Below are 20034 nucleotides of genomic sequence, written 5' to 3' on the forward strand. Positions count from 1 at the left end.
GTTACGCGGACTCGGGGACAGTGAGTGCAATGACTACGAAGTGGTAAAAAAGGCCGTGCTGCAGGAGCTTAGGCTAAGCCCCGCAGAATACCTCGACCGATTTGCAAAGGCAGCGAAACGTAACGATGAAACCTGGTCGCAATTTGCCTCCCGTGTTGGCACCCAGTTTGACTACTACCTGAATTCGAGGAAGGTCGAAACAAAAAAGGAGGTAGTGGCCCTCATGGTGGCCGATAGAATTAGGAACAGTTTGAGTGCTGAGGGACTGGAGTACGTTCGCCGGCGCGAAGCAGAGACGTGGCTGAAGCCGCCAGAGATAGCTAACGTGCTGCAAACCTTCGAGCAGGCCAAGGGAAGAGGCTCTGCTGTTGGGCGTAGAGATCAAGTACCTCCGTGCAATACCAACAGTGGCAAGCGAATGTGGATGTGTAGCGTCTGTAAGGGAGAGGGTCAACATTTCCGCCTGTGCCCGAAAATTGCTGAGAAGTCAGGAAACCCAGGGCGCAGCGCGCACGTGCAGAGAGTGATAGTAAAGGATGCAAGTGCAGTGCATGCTCAGGATGCCGGCCGGACAAGCGGGGGGCAGCGAATTCTCGTGGCCGAGGCAAATACGCTCGGAAGCATTGATGAGCTGAGAAAGTCTAGACTACAGCACGTGGAACTCGACTGTGCAGGCAAGACAGTTACCGCGACGGTCGATACGGGAAGCGAAGTTACGGTGGTACGAGAAAGTCTAGTCGCACAGGACGCTATGCAGCCATCGGGCACCATCAGGCTAGTTCCAGCATTTGGTGAGTCGGTTAACGCGAGAGTGGTTAGCCTGCCTGTGAGTTTGAAGCAGGCCGTTTCGGTGGTCGGGAGCCCCAAAGTGGAGCTAATCTGTGCTGCCACCAACAATCTCGCCGAGGGACTAGACTGTTTGCTTTTGAGAGAGGATTGGGAGCTGCTGACGAAATGTCACCCCAACCGGGAGGCGAACAGCACGGCTGAAACTTCTGCCTCCTCAAGTGGGGACTGCGTTGTCCGCACCGGGGCGATCCCGGAACCAGTGGCTACCGTGTGTGAGATTACGGGAGAGACGGTACCCGAAGCTCCGGCCGAGGAGACTGATGAGGCAGTCGAGGTTGAGGGCCCACGGGAAAGGCTGCTGGCGTCTCAGCTGGCTGATGACAGCCTAAAGAAAGCTTGAGCCGACGCCAAAAGAGGGAAAGCCGGCATGTTTGTCTCTGACGGGTTGCTGTTTCATAGGGACACTATAGCCGGCGCGAAAGTAACGGAACTTGTGCTGCCCTCAGAGAGACGTGAGGAGGTACTCTTGCTGGCCCATGAGTCACTATGGGGAGGCCTTTTAGGCCCCAAAAAGACGAAGGCTAGGATAAAATATAGCTTTTCTGGCCCGGCTTAGAGGCAGACGTATCCCATCACTGCCAGACATGTCATGGCTGCCAAATCTGGGCAGATGGACGGCTCATCGACCGGTCCCTATTGTTCCCCTAACAAGGCCCGACCACCCATTCCAGGTAGTAAACGTGGACATCATCGGTTCGCCTCAAGTTCGGGGCCACAAGTATGCGCTTTGTCTGGTGGACCTCTCCACACGCTGGCCCGAAGTCGTGTGCTTGCGGTCACTTACGGCGAAAGCAACTTGCGAGGCTCTCCTGATGATATTTAGCAGGACTGGCATCCCTGAGTTAATATGCTCTGACCAGGGTACTAACTTCACGTCCCAACTGACACAAAGCTTTTTGGAAAGGTTGGGCTGCGCGCCACGCTTCTCGACACCGGAACACCCGGAGAGCAATGGCACGGTGGAGCGTTGGAATAGGGTACTTAAGAACTTGCTGTTTCCCGTCATCGACAAGGATCCAAGGAACTGGGATAGACTAGTGCCGTTCATGTTGTGGGCCTACCGAGAGGTTCCGCACGACACAACCGGAGTCGCCCCGTTTCGCATGCTTTATGGCAGGAACCCCACAAGACCGCTGGCTATCCTCCAGCACAGTTGGACAGGGGAACTGCCCGTACCGGGCACGTTAAAAGAGGAGCCAGCGAAATACCTAAGGCAGCTGCGCGAGCAGCTAGAGGTAGCGGCGGAAGTGGCGGGGCTCACGGCGAGTGCGCGCCAGGGCAGCTACGCGCAGGCGTAGAATAATACCGCGCGTAACAAAACGTTCAGTGTCGGCGAACAGGTCCTTTTGTTCGACACGGAGGGTATACGTAAGACAGCCCCGAGATGGTTGGGCCCATTCACGGTTGTTGCACGGAGAGGCAGCATTCATACCGTCTCGACATGGGGGAAAAGAGAACTTCCGTGGTGCATGTGAACCGCCTGCGTCCTTAATACTGTCGCGTCAGTCACGTGGGGGTAGTGTTCGATGAAGATAGCGAATTTGGACCCGTAGAGTGCACCCCGCGCTTTATGCCGCCGTGTCGAAGTACCCTCCTCTTACCGATAGAGAAGTTGTCACACTTAAGTGAGCGAGAGGGCTCTGAGATTGCAAGCGTATTTGCAAAACACGCCGACCTGTTCGATGGAACGCCTGGACTTGCCGCGGTGGGGCAACACCGAATCGAGCTCCAGGGAAGTTATGAGCCAAAGAGGGCTTTTCCTTACCGCGTTCCGGAGCTTCTCAGAAAAGAAGTCACCCACCAGGTAGACGAACTGTTAGAATTGGGCCTCATTTACCCAGTGGAAAGGGAGCATGCTCACCCGGTCGTTTGCGTCGGAAAAAAAGATGGGTCGTGGAGAATGTGTATTGACTACCCCAGACTAAATGCCGTGACTCGCGTTGATGCATTTCCTATGACGCCACCGCAGGAGTTGATCTTGAAAGTAGGAAATACGAGTTTCATCACAGTTATAGACTTGCGGAGGGGCTACTGGCAGATACCCGTAGCCCCTGAGAGCTAGCCCTAACCGCCTTCGTCACCCACGACGGGCAGTACGCGTGGCGCGTCATGCCTTTTGGTTTGAAAAATGCGGCGGCGACATTTCAGAGGATGATGAATACGCTGCTCGCCAAAGACCGGGCTTACGCCATGGCCTATCTGGACGACATCGCCATCTTTTCCTCTTCATGGGAAGAGCACCTTGGGCACGTGGACCACATCTTCGGCCTGTTACGCGGCGCGAAGCTGAAGGCGAGCGTAGAGAAGTGCCAGGTGGCACAAGGCCACATTAAGTACCTAGGCCACATAGTGGGTAGCGGAACGCACGGGCCTGACCCAGAGAAGCTGGCCGCGATCAGAGGCTTAGCACAACACACGACTAAAAAGCAGCTTCGAAGTCTCCTCGGCCTTTGCGGTTATTACCGAGAATACGTCACGCAGTACGCCGAAATAGCCGAACCCCTAATGGCCCTGACGAAGCGAAGTGTAACGAACCCGATCCCTTGGGGCAGCGATGCCGAGTGAGCATTCCAGCCGCTAAAGGAGTCACTTTGTTCAGCCACGGCGCTGCATACCCCTGACCCGCAGCAACCCTATTAACTGTTTACCGACGCGTCTGAGATCGGAGCCGGAGCGCGTCTGGCGCAAATGGAGAAACAGAGCCGCGAAAAGCCCATTGCGTTTGCCAGCCATCGTTTCACTCCAACCCAAACCCGCTGGTCAACCATCGAGCGCGAGGCGTTTGCCATCATTTAGGCGTTGAAAAAGTTTGATTATTGGGTTTTGGGGGCAGAAGTCAATGTCGTGTCTGACCATAACCCTCTGTCTTACCTGACGATTTGTACGCCTCATGGGGCTAAACTGTCAAGGTGGTCATAAGCCTTGCAACGGTACAACGTTGTGGTTTCTCACAGGAAGGGATCAAACAACGCAAACGCGGACGCACTGTCGCGCCTTCACAATGTTGCTTGGGGGGGGGGGGCACCATTGAATCGCCTCCCAGCCTTAACACCGCCAGGACGGACGTGAACGTTCCCGTTCACCCGCCCTTTTTCGTCGGTGGTGTGTGCGTGTGTGTGTGCCGTGGTTGTGCGTGATGAGAGGCCTTGGGTGCTCGATCCGTGCACCGAATGGATCGAGCGGCGCACCGAACCGAACTTTCTGTGCACCGCAAGTGAGCGAAAGCACAGCCGAACATTCTCGAAGGAACGTTATGATGCTACGCCGTCACGGATAACATTTGCGTGCGTGCGCATAGTAACAATGCAAACTTTCTTAACGTTTTATTTTGTTGACTGCAAAATTGCCTGTGTTCTTTGCCACAGAAGGTCAGAAGGTCGGTCAGTCCTTATTCCTTTTGTTCTTGTTGTCGAGTGCCGGAATGTGTGTGCGTGTTTGCAGTGATAGCGCGCATCAGTGTTATAGGTTGAGTTGTCTCGTTGTTCGTAGCGTTTACGCGCCCCGGAGACACGACCCAGTTTCTTTTTACTTGCACTTAGTGTTTTCAGCATTTATTTTGTGTGTTCCCGGTTTGCCAGAGTATTCCGGCCCTGTTGACGGCTAGCGAATAGGTTGTGTTTGTAGCTTAGGTGAGAGAGAGTTAGGATCAGCTGAACTGCAGAAATAGAAGGGGGCTCATTTGTGGTTATACCTAGCTCCTTCCACGTGTTTGTTTGTTTGTTTGTTGGTTTGTTCCGCTGTTATTGCTGAAGGAGAGATGAAACGAGTGGCCCTTTTAAATTCTTTTCGGCTTGACTGAACCAAGAGGTCCAGTAACCCTCTTAAAGGGGGCAGTTGTAAGGTCCACTTATGAGATTAGCGGCCAGGCGCCCGGACTGCGCGTGAGAACCCGCCGTTCTGTCTAGCGACGTGGCACTGCCAACACTGCGCTGCAGTCGTCGGCAATTCGTCACGGCGTGCACGGGAGACGGATTGTCTGGCCCACCGCACACCACAAGGATAATCCCCCATTGAGAAAGCAGACAGCGCCGCCGGATTCCAGGAACATCTGCTCGACGCGCGGAGGTGGTGGGATTACCGTCGTAGGGACGAGCGCCGCACGAGTCTCTATTGTTAACACGCCCGGTCAGCATGACGCACAGTCGCGTCTTTCGCTCTCACCCCTCGGGGTCGTACGCGCCTGCTGGCCCGTGGGCGGTCCGTTGACCCAGAGATGGCGGCGACTCATTAATTATTCCGTGGCGTGCTGAGTGACAGCTGTCTACGTGATTTTGGGCACTCCCATACGCGTGTACGAACGCTACAGGGGCGTTCCCGAGAGAGCGTGATCTCGAGGTTTTATAAGGCCGAACTTGGCCGTTGGAAACGGTTCTCGTCTGAGCGCCGAGCTGGGCAGTTCCCGGCGGGACAAGGAGTCTCGACCGTTAAAGCTAGGTTGGGATTTGTGAGCCCCCTAGGCAAGAGGTTAAGATCGCGCGGAGGTTAAGGGTACAGCGCCGTACCGGGAAACTAGACGGATCTTGCGGCGAGACAGGGTCTCGGTCGTTGTTTCTCGAGTGGTTTGTGTGCGCTCCGAGAATAGGAAGGGTTAGACGGAGTTGAGGAGCTCCAGTGATTTGTGCGCACTCGGAGCTCGCGTCTAGCGCAAGTTTGCAGTTTTTCCTTTATTATTCATGTACCCAGTTTTCCCACAGTAAATAGCTGCATATAAACCCTTCGTTTCATTTAATCAACCCCAACGCCTTGATTTCGTCCATTCGACCGCCGCCTCCAAGAACTTCAACACCATCGCCCTGCCAGCCTCCTGCCAAATCAACCGGAGCCCGGGCAATTGGGTTCCTGATCGACACCGGACTTCCGGGAAACGATCTTTACTACGCCATTTCATACCGGCCATATTTCTGGTCGGAAAAGATCGGTCGAATATATGCTTACTTCGCTTATATGTCCCCAAGACACAATAGTCTTCAGCCGTCTCTGCCACCTAAATGCCTCAATTCTCTCCCTCCTCCATCATCTCAATTCCCTCCTCTTTATCATTTCACGATAAGTACCGAGGCGGTTTGCTAAACCTAATTAGGTTAACTACGTTACACTGCTCATAGCATCTACGTTACACTGCTCATACCTTTTGTTACCGTTTGACCCTTAATGGAGTACTCACAAAAAAGTTTGCAGGCGAGATAACATGGGAGATAGATTTTTGTGAACGCACACACATCATCTGCAAAATATCTAAGGCAAATACTGCGGAGAAGTTATTTAAAATAAAAGTGTGCCACACCCAACCGAGCAGCCAGTTGAGGGCCTAACGCAATCGGTATGCCGTGGATGTAAAGTAAATAAACACCATCCAAAGACGTCACGAGTTATTTTAGCTCCGCTTGCATTGCCGGCGCTTTTTGTCAGCTCACCACTCCAAACGAAGGTCGGAACTTCACCACACAAGCAACAAACGATCCGATCGTTGCGGCGGAGGCGCGGGAATCGGTCAGCTCATGGGCAGCAGGCCGCGACCTAAGTTCTAGAGGGATTCCAGGCACTCTATTTTTATTGCTTTTAATTACACTGGCCGCGAAAACGCGCGGGAGACACGAAGAGCGCACTGAGCGAGCCTCAAGGTCGCTACGGATGCGTTTGCCACGGCCGCGAAGTGGCGCAGGCCGGCGCAGATAGCATGAGCGACCGCTTGTTACCACTGTACGAAACGGAGTTGAAGTCCGAAACACGGCAGCACATACGAGAAACGAGTTAATACTGCGATGTCAAATTCCATTAAAAAATGGTGATTAGTGCCGCTTACGAGAGCGGAAATCGAATATCCGCCGCAGTGTTCAAATCTGCAGGCGGGACTGTAAGGGACCAGCCGAATGCTTTGAGCGCGCGTATTTCCACCCACTGTATCAAGCGTGCGGGTCGTTCTCTAGTCGTGGCAGCAATTTACGCTCGCGGCACCTGCATCACGTCCTCGTCGTTTTTGAATTAGGCGGCTTACGAGATCAGTACGCAGGGGCATTAGGAAAACAGTTTCCAACACTTAATCGACACGGCTACGGCAGCTCTGCTCGGCGATATTCGTCCGACAGTCACGTGCGGAGCTTGGTTTATTGGCGGTGAGATGTTTGAGGGGTGCCCCCTGGTTCCTGACGTTGGCTTTGGGACTCGCGCCGCTGTCGTCTGCTACACTCACCTTGTGAGGGGCAGCAGTGCCTGTGCTAGAAATTACCCGCTTTGATACTTTAGTGAAGTAAAAAGCGTATTTCCAGTAATTCAGTTTTTTTGCCAGCTTCTGACACATCAGAATAACTTCAAGCTGTATCACCCAAAAGTTTGCAACGCACGAGGAGAGAGAAAACAACCTTCTTCAGAGCACCAGTCAGAAGATGGTGTCTAACTAGTCCTTCCTAGCTTATTCGCGAGGTTCAGCACTCAGAGCTCCTCGATAAGTATTGAAAATGTGTTGGCTTCCGTACAGTATTTTTTAGATGCTTTTACGAAGACTCAGCAGTTTAATGCTGTGGACCAAGCAGCGGGCCCATATACGCACATCATTCAGAAGGAAAAAAGTCCCCCGCATTTCCCCGAGGGGGAGAATGTGAAAGTGCGAATGCACGGTTGTCGGCCCTCCTGCGGCGCTTGCGCTCGGCACCCGCAGCCCACCGCCTCGCCGCCTTCTCTTCCATCTCTTCCATCGGGTTTGTAGTATCACGTGTACACCACGCAGTTATCAAGCCGCTATAACGCCGCTGAGTCGCCAACGCAACGCCGCTGACGACGTAGTTGGAATTCGTTAAAGATATAAGGAGCGTTCCTAACTCTGAAGTCAGCGTGGCTTCCGTGGTTTAGTCGGTAGAGCGTCGCGCTGCGGCCGCAACGTCCTCGAATCGAAACCGGGCGCCGGATGCTGTTACTTTTTTATATAGTGTAGTGGCCTGCGCGCCGAGAGACAGCTACGCCGAGCAGGAGACCGTTGCTACGCACGCTCTCTCTCCTCCTCCGCGCCGTTGCTAGGGGAGAGGAGGAGCGCGGACGGCGGACGAGTGATTCAGGGTCCGCTATAAAGTGCATTCGCACTTAATAAAGCAGCTAGGCTTCTATTTCTTTCGTTGCTGTTTACTTGTATCAGAGTAATGTTTTTTTTCTGTTCCCGACGCATTAATTTTTCTTCATCGTCACAAACGTTTTATTAGTAGGTTTGGGGATGTTTGGTAGGCTCACAAAGATCGTGTGGATATTTTCTAGACTGTATGGCATGCATTCTCTTCTTCAGAAATTGGCGTTCCCTATGGCTGCGTGTAAGAAGGTGCATATCCGCAGCGTACGTTGTTTATTGACATGCGAATACAAGGAGAAGGTTTGTGCTACGGCACCGCGATCGCGCCTCAGACAATGTCGTCTAGAGTACTCGGGGGTGGCTTTTGTGCTCAGAATTTCTACCGTAGCCTTGGTTATCATAACGAACTGACTCTCAACCAGAACAATTATCACGTGATTACGGTGTTGAAAGCTTCATATACACACGCTAGAAAACGCAATAAACACATGCATGCATATATAACAAGAATCTTAACCGATGAATATTTCCTAGCACCTGTTTATTGTTTCCCAATCCCTCCAGGGGCAAAGAACAAATCCTGCTCTACTCGGGATGCTGTTCTATGAATTGAAGAAAATTACACTTACTCTCTTGTCGTGGACTGAGGACCAGGCCCACTAATCAGCTTGATTTTACCGTTAAAGAAAGTTTTCCCCTCCTCGTCGCCCCCTCCTTCTCTTGAGTGCAGTATTCGTATAAGGCATATCTGAACATGGGAAGATATGGCTGTGGGAAATGAATCAGAATACCCCTCCAGATTTGAACAAACGTTGTGTTACTCCATTTTTACTGTACACGTGACTAGTTTTGCTCAGTATACAGTCAAACCTCGGTACAACGAACACCACATTAACGAACTTTTCAGTTTAACGAGCGTTTAAGAAATCCCATGCCGACTGCTTATAGTTTTAATGTAAAATTATTTCACTACAACGTACTTCAGAATAGCGAGCGTTTCAAAATAACGATAGTTTTATTTAGTTCCGTGCCATGTTAACAACACCTCAGTACTACGAACTCGTATTTTCAAGGCCGGAGACTCTTAGAAGTCCGTTAAACAATCGCGGCAACCGGGGCAGTGTGCTAGTAGACAACACGGCAAAGCGCAGCGAAGAAGAGGACGTCTTGCAACTTGCTCCGCGGAATGCGGCAGCCGATGCAAGAGGGAGAAAAAAGGTGAGGAGAAGAGAAAAAAATGAAGCATGGGTAGCCTTCTCCGTCCCGAAAGCTGCGGCCGCGCTATTCGCGCTCACCCCAACTTTTTCTACGTTCCGCCGCTGCTCACGTGGCTTGCTGGATCTTCACGGACATCAGCGGAGCTGACAACAGAGGACATTGCCCAGACCGTGAGCGTTCAGGATGAAGAAGCGAAGATGGCAGCGAGGATGGCATGAACAACGATGCCTCTGAGGGTACCGCATCAGCACTTGAAGACTACGACGAGCACGCGACGACTGCGGATGTGGTGGACAGCATACAAAAACTCCGCACATGTCCGAGAAAAAACCGCACGGCCACTGATTCACTCCCCAGGAATGTGTAAAAGTTTGAGTCCTTCGTGCTAGGAAGGTCGTGCTACTCGCGCTAGACGAAAATCGCCAACCACTTTAAATAAACGTGCATTGTTTCATGATCACTAGTGCATTTTTTTGTGAAAAATGACTCCAAGGATGCACTGCTGTACACGTAGGTCGTTTTAGGCATTGAAATACTATTTGTTTTCTTAAATTTTGCGATTTTCACTATAACGACCTTTCAGAATAACGAGCAATTTTCCACGGTCCCCTGAAGTTCGTTATATCGAGATTTCACTGTACTTTCATTCTGGTTAGAAGCCTGGTATAAAACCAGTACGCGCCTATACACACAGTGGGTTTTTTGGAACTCAACCTTATGTTTCTGTGGCCCATAGTAAATGGCGGCATACTTTCATGCCATGATAATGTAAAGTTATGGGATACAATACTATCGAGTGTTCGGGAAGGTTGCGAACACTTTTTTTACATTACCGGGAATCGTAATGCCTTCTACCAAAGCCGACAGCCGCGAACGTCTGGAATTTGTTTTGGTTTCATTTTTTCGGCGTAGTTGGTTACTAGCACCTGGCAGCTCCCGTTATTCGAAAGAATGCTTAATACAGAAGCTGATGCCTAACTCCGAATCACGACCGGCTTCGCAAGGAATGGGGCGACTCCCACAATATTCTGAAGCCGTATAAAAAACTATACCTTGACCTCCTCTTTGAGGTAGTGCATGCGATTTCGAGTCTATTATTATTATCATAAAAAGCTACACACACGCGAATATGGTGCGGACAAGCATCAGACGTCAACCGATCGCAAAAAGACAGCAGGGAGGGCGAGCGCGAGTGAAGCAGACGACAAATGCGAGAATCTCTATTCCGACGTCACAGAGGCTTAAGGCCCCTAAAATTACTAAGGTAGCGCCAACTGCTCCCTCCTTCTCCGCTGCCCTCCTCTTTTTATCTCCCCTCACCCGCGGCGCCACGGTCCCTCGGGGCCACCATATTTGTTGGCTTCCTCAGAGCAGACGCCCTCGCAACGCTTCGGGCCGCTGGCTGCAGTTTTTCGTGCAGTTTGCTCTTGTTTCCGCGGCGCAATCGCTCTTTGGTAGCATTAATAATATGTCTAGAGCCCCGTTTTACCAACACCCATTAAGTGATGCTGTTTTGTTGTATATTTTTGTCTAGAAGGGGATATTTGCGGGGTGGATGCCGCGGGCGCATACGGACAGCGCGGCGTTTGTTTATGTGTGCAGCAGGCTCAGGATAGTTCGTGACCGCGAAAGGATCGAACGTGGACGTTTCAAACTGCTCCGTTACATAGTATTTCTAGAGCCCCGTATTACCAACACGCCCTAAGTGAGGCTGTTTTGTTGTATGTTTTTGTGTAGAAGGGGATATTTGCGGGATTGATGCATCTGGCGCATACGGACAGCGCGGTGTTTGTTTACGTGTGCGGCATGCTCAGGATGGTTCGTGAACGCGAAAGGATCGAACGTGGATGTTGCAGATTGCTTTGTTACAGTAATTCCGTTCATGGATTTGCGTGATTAAGTTGTGGTCGTGCAAGCGCTGCCCAGAGGGCTTGCGCATGGTTCGCGGTGACCGTGCTTCGCGGCAGTTCGAGCGCTGCGTTGGCTTTTTTTGCGTTCGCGTTTTTTGCGTTAGTTGTAGATCATTAGGCAGCGCTCAGTATGCGCCCCGCCTTAGCTAAAATTCATGCCACCTTTATTCCGTGCACTTTCCGGTGCTTTGACGCTGTTGCAAAATATATGTCACCTTCACGTCGTTATAGGCTGCTGTCAGGGTCAAAGTTCTTGCGTCTCCTCGTTGGCCTCGCCCATGACGGCTGTACTTTTGGCAGTGCGTCGATGGCATAGCGATGTTCGTGCGATTGGCGTTCACAATTACTTGGAGTAAGGCCCTCTCGGACATATCTGGAAAAGGCTGGCACAAGAACGCGCAGTTAAAGAATGCGCTCAGCTTACATTTAGTTCTAGTGCCCAGTTCTATAATAACTACCGTATTCCAAGGCCATAAGCGCGCTAACAAGCGCAATTGTGAATCCTTTTTATGCTGTACAGCTAACATTGATTCATGTGTGGGCTTTGATAAATTACAGCTTGCTACAGCCGAGCTGGCCGTGACTGCACTGACCTTATTCGAGCAGCCGAAGGCACAACAACTCGGCATCGCGAAGCTACATAAAGTGACGCCGACGCAACACGTTTGAAACGAGCAGCTGACTCTTCGGTTGTTATCGGTTGTTATACGCTGGCGGCTTGGATAAGGCCTGCTCCGAGGCAGCTGAGCCTGAAATGGCGAATTTAAATGGACAGTGGCGGCGAAGAGAAGAAAAAACAAACAACGCGGGGACGAGGTACTACGTCACTGGCCGTTGGCCAATGGCGCGCGGCGTTCGCCGGCGAAAAAGAAAATGGCAAAAAACGAAGGAGGAAAGGAGCGCGGGCGAGGGCGAAAGGCGGCGAGATCTAAAGAAACCGCTACCTTAGTAATTTCAGGGACCTTACGGAGGCTTGCCTCGCAGCGCCGCCCGTGGTCGCGTTTACCACAACTAACAAATCTAGCTTTTCGCCGCTTTTGGTAAAACCGGATCTGCAACTGGCCGCATCAAAAGCATCTTTAAATAAATTAATTTGATACCGTGGTGCGCTGAAGCAAATGATCTTTTTACATATGAAATATAGGTCATTAGCAACTTATCGCACCAAAAAAACAAGATGCAAAATTTTTTGTGGTCGTACCCCTTTAACATTTCGTACACCGCCGCGTCGTCGTGCTCAACGCCTCCCGCTAGTGATTTTGGTATTTTTGGATCAAAATGTTTTTTGAAGGGATATTCGTTTGTCTGCCATCCCCGCAAAGCAATCATGTATGTGTGATCAAAAAATACCGCAAATATCACGTGTTTATTGATATTTCGCCCGAAATATGCCTGTTTAATTTTGTTCGACAACGTTGAGAAGCATGAAATTGGTCACCACATGTAGTAGTTTGGAAATTTTTTGTCTATCATTTACGGTTTGTGCATACGGCTGAATCTTGAGACAGGCAGAGATGCACAACAAAATGTTTGCGTTTTATTTACGCCAAAAACACTACCGTCTTTAAAACGCACCTGCCCATAGCACTCGGGAGCGGAAACCATGGAAGCATTACCACTTCCAAATAAGGTTGGAGGTTTGTATATGTCCTATATGGCTGCTATATAAGCCATATCCTGATGGTATGCCCAAATTTGTAGAACAAAATTGCAGGTACAGTCGAACACGGATATATCGAACACGGGTATATCGAATTATTGTCTATATCGAACCCATAAATTATCCCCTTGAAAATTCTGTGTAAAAGTATAGGAATTCGTACGTTTATATCGAACCGTATTTTTCCCGAGGTTGGGTATATCGAACGCCACGCGAACTGGAAGGTGCTCTTCGGCGGTCGCTGCACCCCCGATTGAGGTTGAGGAGGATGTGGAGGAATGCGCGGGCATGGCGAAAACTGGCTCGCGGAACTAATCCCCCCTACCGGAACGAATTTGCGCTTGCCCAGTCGGGCCCCGCTACCGGCCGCCGTAGGGTTAGCGGACGGAGCCCGGTATGCTGAATCTCTCTAGGCACACAAGCCCGAACGCTCAGAAAATGTGACAGTGCGAGGTAGGGATGCCTCGACTGCGCACGTCCTTTTTTTTTCAGCTGCGTACGTTCCCGGCTTGCGAAAAAAGAGTTTTTTTTTCTCTCTCTCTGCGTCTGTCTTCCCCCGATGTGGTCTCGGGAAAGGGAAGAGGGAACGAAGGCGCTGACGGCATCCTCCTTCTTTTACATTTTGCTGCTGTTGCTGCTGTTTGGCGAGTTGTCCCGCACCTTTCGGAGATCACTGTTTCTCTCGGAGATGACCATCGCGAGCGCTTTGTTGGAGTCCGTTCAGAGAGCCTTGGAATTGTTACCTTCAAAGTTCTTGTGGTACGTGCGCGCTGTTCTTCTTTTGCGTGCGTGTTGTGCATGGTGTGCGAAGGCGCAGCGTACTGCTGGAATTTTCTAGTTGTGCAGCCTCGAGAAGATCGAGACCAGCGTATTTAATTTCATTTCCAGGACGAAGAAGCAGGCCAAGATCAGCGATTTTTTTTTCACGGAAATAAAGCGTCCTGTTGCGTCGTGAGTGCGGAATTAGTTGTCATTCTTGAATGCGACGATCGGTAAGTGATCGTCTGCCATAGGTGAGGTCTCAGAGCCCATATTTTTATATCGAATTTTTCATATATCGAACTATTTCGCGGTCCCCTTGGAGTTCGATATATCCGTGTTCGACTGTATTATAAAATTCTCATAATTTATTCTTAGATTGCTATTTTACAAAAATGTCCAGGCACAGAAAACTGCAGTAGGGGTTGCACAGCCAGTTAGGCCTATGTTACGCACACTGACCTGGAGAAACTGAAAGTGTAATTTCAAAGAGAGGCTCATTTAATTATTTCGCTTTTGAAGGAGCTTGTGACGACTTTGAAGTGGAACATGGCCGGCTGATTGGAGAGCGCTGGGGCGGGGCCTTCTTTGCCCCCGGAGACAGTGCGTTCGTCGAGTGCGATCCTGGCTTCCGCGTAAATGGTACCGATCAGCTGCTCTGCGAGGATGACGGCTTGTGGGACCAAGAACCGCCAACCTGCATTGGTGAGAAGCGGATCACTAAAATTGTTAAGTTTTAATTTCCCTGCTGGTGTATCGCCGGCGATAGTGCCTAAATGTGTATCAGAAAAACATATTTTGGCGTAACTTGGTGCATTTTTGTTGCAAAAATTAGAGCCCGACAAACAAGGTCTACAAAGAAACAAGGCAGACAAGCCCTTCCTTTCCCTGTTTATGAAGGCCCGACCGTTTACCTACTTGTAACCTTCTAACCTTATCCATTATATTATTTCTCTTCTTCGCCTTTTTTCCATGAATTTAAAATAATTCGGATAATTATTGAATGCCTACAAATAAAGCCATAACACAAATAACAAGGGACGTCGCATGGCTTAAATTTTATGGAGGTACGCGCCTGCGCCCACGCTCTACCGGTTGTGGTGCCTCCACAACTCGCTACTCCTCTACGCGTTACCGGAACTGGAAAACAGGCCGACTTTCGCCCACTATCACTGAACGAGGTTTTGATGATATTGTTGCAGAAAGTTACAACGGGCAAGAATTCGTGTACAGGGAGGGTTCAGTGATGTCGTCCAGCGAGGCAGGCATGACGGTCCTTGTAGATTTCGTTCGTTGAATTCTGTTCCGTGCTGCGCCATACCACAAACTCCAGGGCTACTGATCTTCCTCGCGCTAAACGGAATTCACCTCGCTCTGCTCTTTAAGCCATTCTTAATGCAACGCCCACAAGATTTTAGCCATTTGTATTTTAAGATCTCCCCAGAACGTATTCAGACAGCACAATGCCATAGTTTTCTACCGCAACTGCTCTCCGAGAGGCAAGAAAACTTCCAACACCTTGCCATGAATGGCCAGGACATGGTCTTACAGGGGCTACCAAGTAACTGTGAAACTATCGGCAGAAATGTGGTTTCATTTGTCTGTCTTAGATCCATTCTACATCGACGCTTGGTTGAACACATGACAATGAGCATCAGAACGCTTTTGCCCACATGACAGTAAGCAGCAATGATTTAGGGTGAATTATGCAAATAACACCTCTGCATCCACGATATTGTCACGAAGGCAAAGAGGACGCAGTTGTCTTCAAGGAAAACAAGTTTATTGGAGCGAACTTGTGCCCCCCTAGCAGCTCAAAGAATACACAGCCGGCGAACAAGCGGTGAACCAAGTGAAGTGCGCAAGCGAGTGTCGGCTAGTCCAATACAGCGGCGTCTGCTCTGCGGGAATTTATCTTTAGGCGCGAGTGTTTCTCGAACCGTAGAATTACATCCAGTGCACTGTTGATCAAACAAGATTATTATAGTCATGGGACGGTGGTTCGAAACACTCTCCCTATCAAACCAGATAATACGTGCGGAATCAAAATAAAAAATGGAACAAGCGCTTCACTTGGCACTCAGATAACACTCACCGGTGCAGCCGGGCGGTAAAACAAAACATAAAGAAAGAAACCAAATGGATCGTTCGCGGCATTACCCCCCTCTATGAGAGTGTCGACCCAGTACTAAAATAATAAACAGTCCGAACAAAAAACAAACAAAGAAAGTCAGTCATCGTACTTAGTTAGGTTTAAGGCGAGCCACGTGGACAGCTTCCAGCCGCTTGTGTCGTAGTGGTGTTCCGGGATCAACATCAGGGATGACCTCGTAGATAATTTGGCCAACACGTGGTACAATCAGGAAGGGTCCAAAATACCGTCGCCAAAGCTTGTCACTGAGTCCGCGTCGTCGGATGGGAGTCCAAATCCACACACGACCCCCATGAGTGGCACTCCGCGTCTCGGCGTCGGAGATTTTAGTGTGTGCGTCCACAAAAAATGTGAGAATCCCTACGCCGACGTCACGGAAGCATGCCCCGCAGCGCCACCCGTGGTGGCGCTGACCGCCACTACCAAATCTAGCCTTTCGGGCACTTGCTGAAAGCGAAACTGCAAATGGCAGCATCAAAAACATCTTCACTTAAATCAATTTAAAACCATCGCGCGCTGTATCAAATGATCCTTTTACATATGAAATATAGGTCATTAGCAACTTATAGAAAGAAAAAAAAAACAAGATGCAAAATTTTCGTGTTGCTGCCTTTTTAACAATTCGTACACCGCCGCGACGTCGAGCTCAACGCCTCCCGCGAGGGCTTTTTGTATTTCTGGTCAAAATGTTTTTCAAGGGGTATTCGTTTGTCTGCTATCCCCAGAAAGCACTCATGTATTTGTGATTAATCGAACACTGCAAATATCACCGGTGTATTAATATTTCACCCGAAATATGCCTGTTTTCTTTTGTTCAACGATGTTGAGAAGTATAAAAATTGCTACCAGATGTATTGTTGCCTTTCATTTACTGCTAATGCACACGGCTGAATCTAGGGAGACAGAGATGCAGATCATAATTTTTGCGTTTTATTTACCCCAAAAAGACTACCGTCTTTTAAACGCACATGTGCATAGCACTCAGGGGCGGAAACATGGAAGCAATACCACATTCCAGAAGATTGGAGTTTTGTACGTGTCATAGATGGCTGATATATACAAGCAATGCCCTGGTAGTAAACCCATATACGTAGGACAAAATTTCAGTTCTTGTTAAACACTCATTCTTTATTCTCAGATCCTTATTTTCCATAAATGTCCAGTTACAAACACCTGCAGTAGGGGTTAGAAGTCCGTTAGGCATATGTTAGGTGAACTGAAGTGAATAAATTCATGGCGTAATTTAAAATAAATGCTCATTTAATCATTTCGCAGTGAAAGGAGCTTGTGACGACTTTGAAGTTGAACATGGGCGGTTGACTGGAGAGCGCTCGGGCGGGGCCTTCTTTGCCCCCGGAGACTGTGCGTTCGTCGAGTGCGATCCTGGCTTCCGCGTAAATGGTACCGATCAGGTTCTCTGCGAGGATGACGGCTCGTGGGACCAACAACCGCCAACCTGCATGGGTGAGAAGCGGGTCACTAAAAGTGTGAAGTTTATATTTCCCTGCTGGTATATCGCCCACAATACTGTATAAATATGTATGAAAAAAACCCATTCTTGGGTAACTTGCTGCATGCTTGTTGCAAAAAATTAGAACCTGAAAAATAACATCTACAAAGAAGCACGGCAGACAAGCCCTTTCTTTCTATCTGCCTGAGGTCGCCACCAGGGGGCCGAGTGGAGCGAACGCAACTCACATGGGCTCTGCAGTTTTTTGCATTTGCGTGGCGTAAATCTGGAATCTACCTGCAAACATCCTCTGAATAGTGTGTCCTGAAGGTAAATGCTACCCGTGGATACATGTTTCGTGAAGGTTGAGCCGTGTGCTGGACATTTGCGAGGGAGTTTCACCCCGGGCGAGCCGGAGCTCGCTACGCCTATTTGGAACATCGGCTCCGCACGAGGAGGGTGGCGGCCACCGCGGCTGCCGCTCGCCTTTGCGAGTGTCGTCGACGACTTCAGCGTTCTTTGGAACTCATCCCCCGGGAACCGGAAGGCCAATGGAAGTCGTCGAAGTAGAGGGTGAGTCAATTTCACCCGAAGACCTTACAAGTGAGGCGGGCTGGCTGACGAGCCACCGACAACGAAGCGCTCGAGCTCTACTCCAGTTGAACCCAACGCAAGGGACAGGCAAGGGACAGGAGGGCGCCGAACCCGAATCCTCCAGCGGGGCTTCGCGTTCTCGGCAACGACAACGCAAGCCGCCTCGCCCTGCGCGGCAGCCGCAGTTACCGCGTGAAGACATCAAGATCGTGCTTTGACCGAGGGAAGGCCTAGATGTTTCTAAGATCAGCCAAGCGATACTCCGCGACGGAATACTTCGCGCCACGAAACTAACGGCGGAAGGAGCGGAGGAAGATACTCTTCGAATCAACGCGCTAAAAAACATAATCGTCGCAAGCACCCCAAGCATGGAGAGGGCTGTGAAATACAACGCAATCAAGGCAATCCCGATCGGCGAACACCTTCACGAAGTTATGGCATACGCAGCTCCGCCTGAAGACACCTCCAAGGGGGTAATCCACAATATACCGGAAAGCGACAGTGACGACGACATTACTCGAAGCTTAGTTAATAAACGAAACCCGAAGATTCTTCAGGCTAGAAGAATGGGCCGAACAAATTCGGCAGTCATCGTGTTTGAGGGAGAGGCTGTGCCATACTACGTCTACTACAGAGGCGCAGAATATCGGTGCTATCTGCATAAGAAGAAGCACGAGGTATGCGAGACGTGCGGAAGACTCGGCCACAGGACTGACGTGTGCCCCGCTCCGGAAAACAAGATCTGCAGGGACTGTGGAGCCAAGAACCCACAAGAAAAGCACAAGTGTGACCCCAAGTGCGCGCTTTGCGGCAGAGACCACCGAACTGGCGACAAAAAATGTCACCAACGCTACCAAATGCCGCTTTTACTTAAGAAGCGACAGTGGGAGAGGAAGAAACTCTTGGAAGAGAAAGTCAACCCGCACAACCAGCCCAGCGCAGGCGACAGCGTTTTGGGAATTCTCAGACACGGTGCCTGGAAGGGAATTACAGAAGACCACGGAAGAGACCGGTCTGGCTCTTTCCCACGTCTACCCTCCCGAGAAAACGCAAGCGGCAATGGAGGCCACGGGAACACGGAGAAGAGAAGCAGCGCAGGCGGCACACACAACGACGCGGCTCCTGATCGGCGCAGCTCGAGGTCGACGTCCCGACAGCGGAGAGATGACGACCGGACCCGGCAGAGGAGCGATTCGAGATCAAGGTCGAGGTCAAGGTCGAAATCCAAGACCAGGCTCGGGACCAGCGAGGCGCGGAAGGGATGTCAACAAAAAGAAGAGCCCCAACAAAATAAGGTGAGCTGGGCTGGTGTCATCTCCCACGGCTCCACACAGCACACACACATCAATAATCAAAGCCAGTCAGATAACCAGTCGGAAATCACTAAAATTCGACAAATGTTAGAGATAGTGATGGCAGAAAACAGGGCACTCAAAGCAGAGATACTAAGCCTTAAACAAGCCAACAAGAATCATTCATCAACTGAGTCTGTCGAGGAGGGAACAAAGATGGAAGTTGCAACGCAACCTGATAGACACATGCCGATAAATACCACAGAAGGGAACCCAGGTACGGAATCTCCCCCTCCGAAGAGGAGGGCCACAACCCTTAGCAAGCAAGCAGAAGAAACAGACATTACCCTTCAAGCAAAGACTGTTGACGAGGAACTGTTAAACATTAGACTACGACAGTTTGAGGAAAAGTTTGAGAACATGCTTACAAAATTTGAGGGAAGCATAACAGCGAGAATTTTCGCTCTAGAAAATGCCCGCTTCAGTGAAGGAGGCAGCGGACAAATCGGTCCCATCAAAACGACCAAGCCCTACGCCAGGCCACCCGTGACAGAAAGTACCAGAATCAACCTTGAAGCCGCTCAACCCATCACTTATGTCCAATAATCGCTACAACACATACGTTATATGGCAATGGAATTGCAGGGGCTTCCGGAGGAAGAGAGGAAACCTAAATCAATTTATACTTAATAGCCACATAGAGGAAAGACCCGATGTAATCTGCTTGCAAGAAACGGTATGCCCAGCCAAACTACCAAATTATAAAACCTTCGGTCCGGAAAATGAACACTCCCGTAGCGATAGCGGTAAGAAACCGGTGGTCGCCACCCTCATCAAGCGCAATCTACCAGTAATACAGCACGACACAGGCATAGAAGCAATCGACCATGTCCTCACCGAAATCATTTCAACCAAAAAAAGAGGGGAAGGAAGTATGTTTATACTCAACGTGTACAGCAGCCCCCGTAATAACCACAAGTTTGCAAAGCTATTCCGCAAGGTGATAGACATAACCAAGAGAAATGCCCTGATCATAACGGGGGACTTTAATGCGCACCACTCCGCCTGGGGCTACAAACGGGAGACGACCAAGGGT

The 20034-nt window shown here is 50.2% G+C and overlaps 1 protein-coding gene across 1 annotated transcript in view; it reads left to right on the forward strand.

The window, feature by feature from the left end:
• The window catches only part of LOC144153445 (complement receptor type 2-like), a gene marked incomplete at its 5' end in the record, with an annotated part of 118627 nt that overhangs the window by 39886 nt on the left and 58707 nt on the right, over nucleotides 1-20034 (forward strand). The window contains 2 exon segments of the mRNA XM_077685091.1: nucleotides 13973-14155; nucleotides 16878-17066. Of these exon segments, the coding sequence (XP_077541217.1) occupies nucleotides 13973-14155; nucleotides 16878-17066 (372 nt within the window).

Source organism: Haemaphysalis longicornis, unplaced genomic scaffold (assembly GCF_048455015.1).
Source record: "Haemaphysalis longicornis isolate Haplotype H1 unplaced genomic scaffold, Haemaphysalis longicornis Haplotype H1 scaffold_9, whole genome shotgun sequence".
NCBI classification, from domain to species: Eukaryota; Metazoa; Arthropoda; class Arachnida; order Ixodida; family Ixodidae; genus Haemaphysalis; species Haemaphysalis longicornis.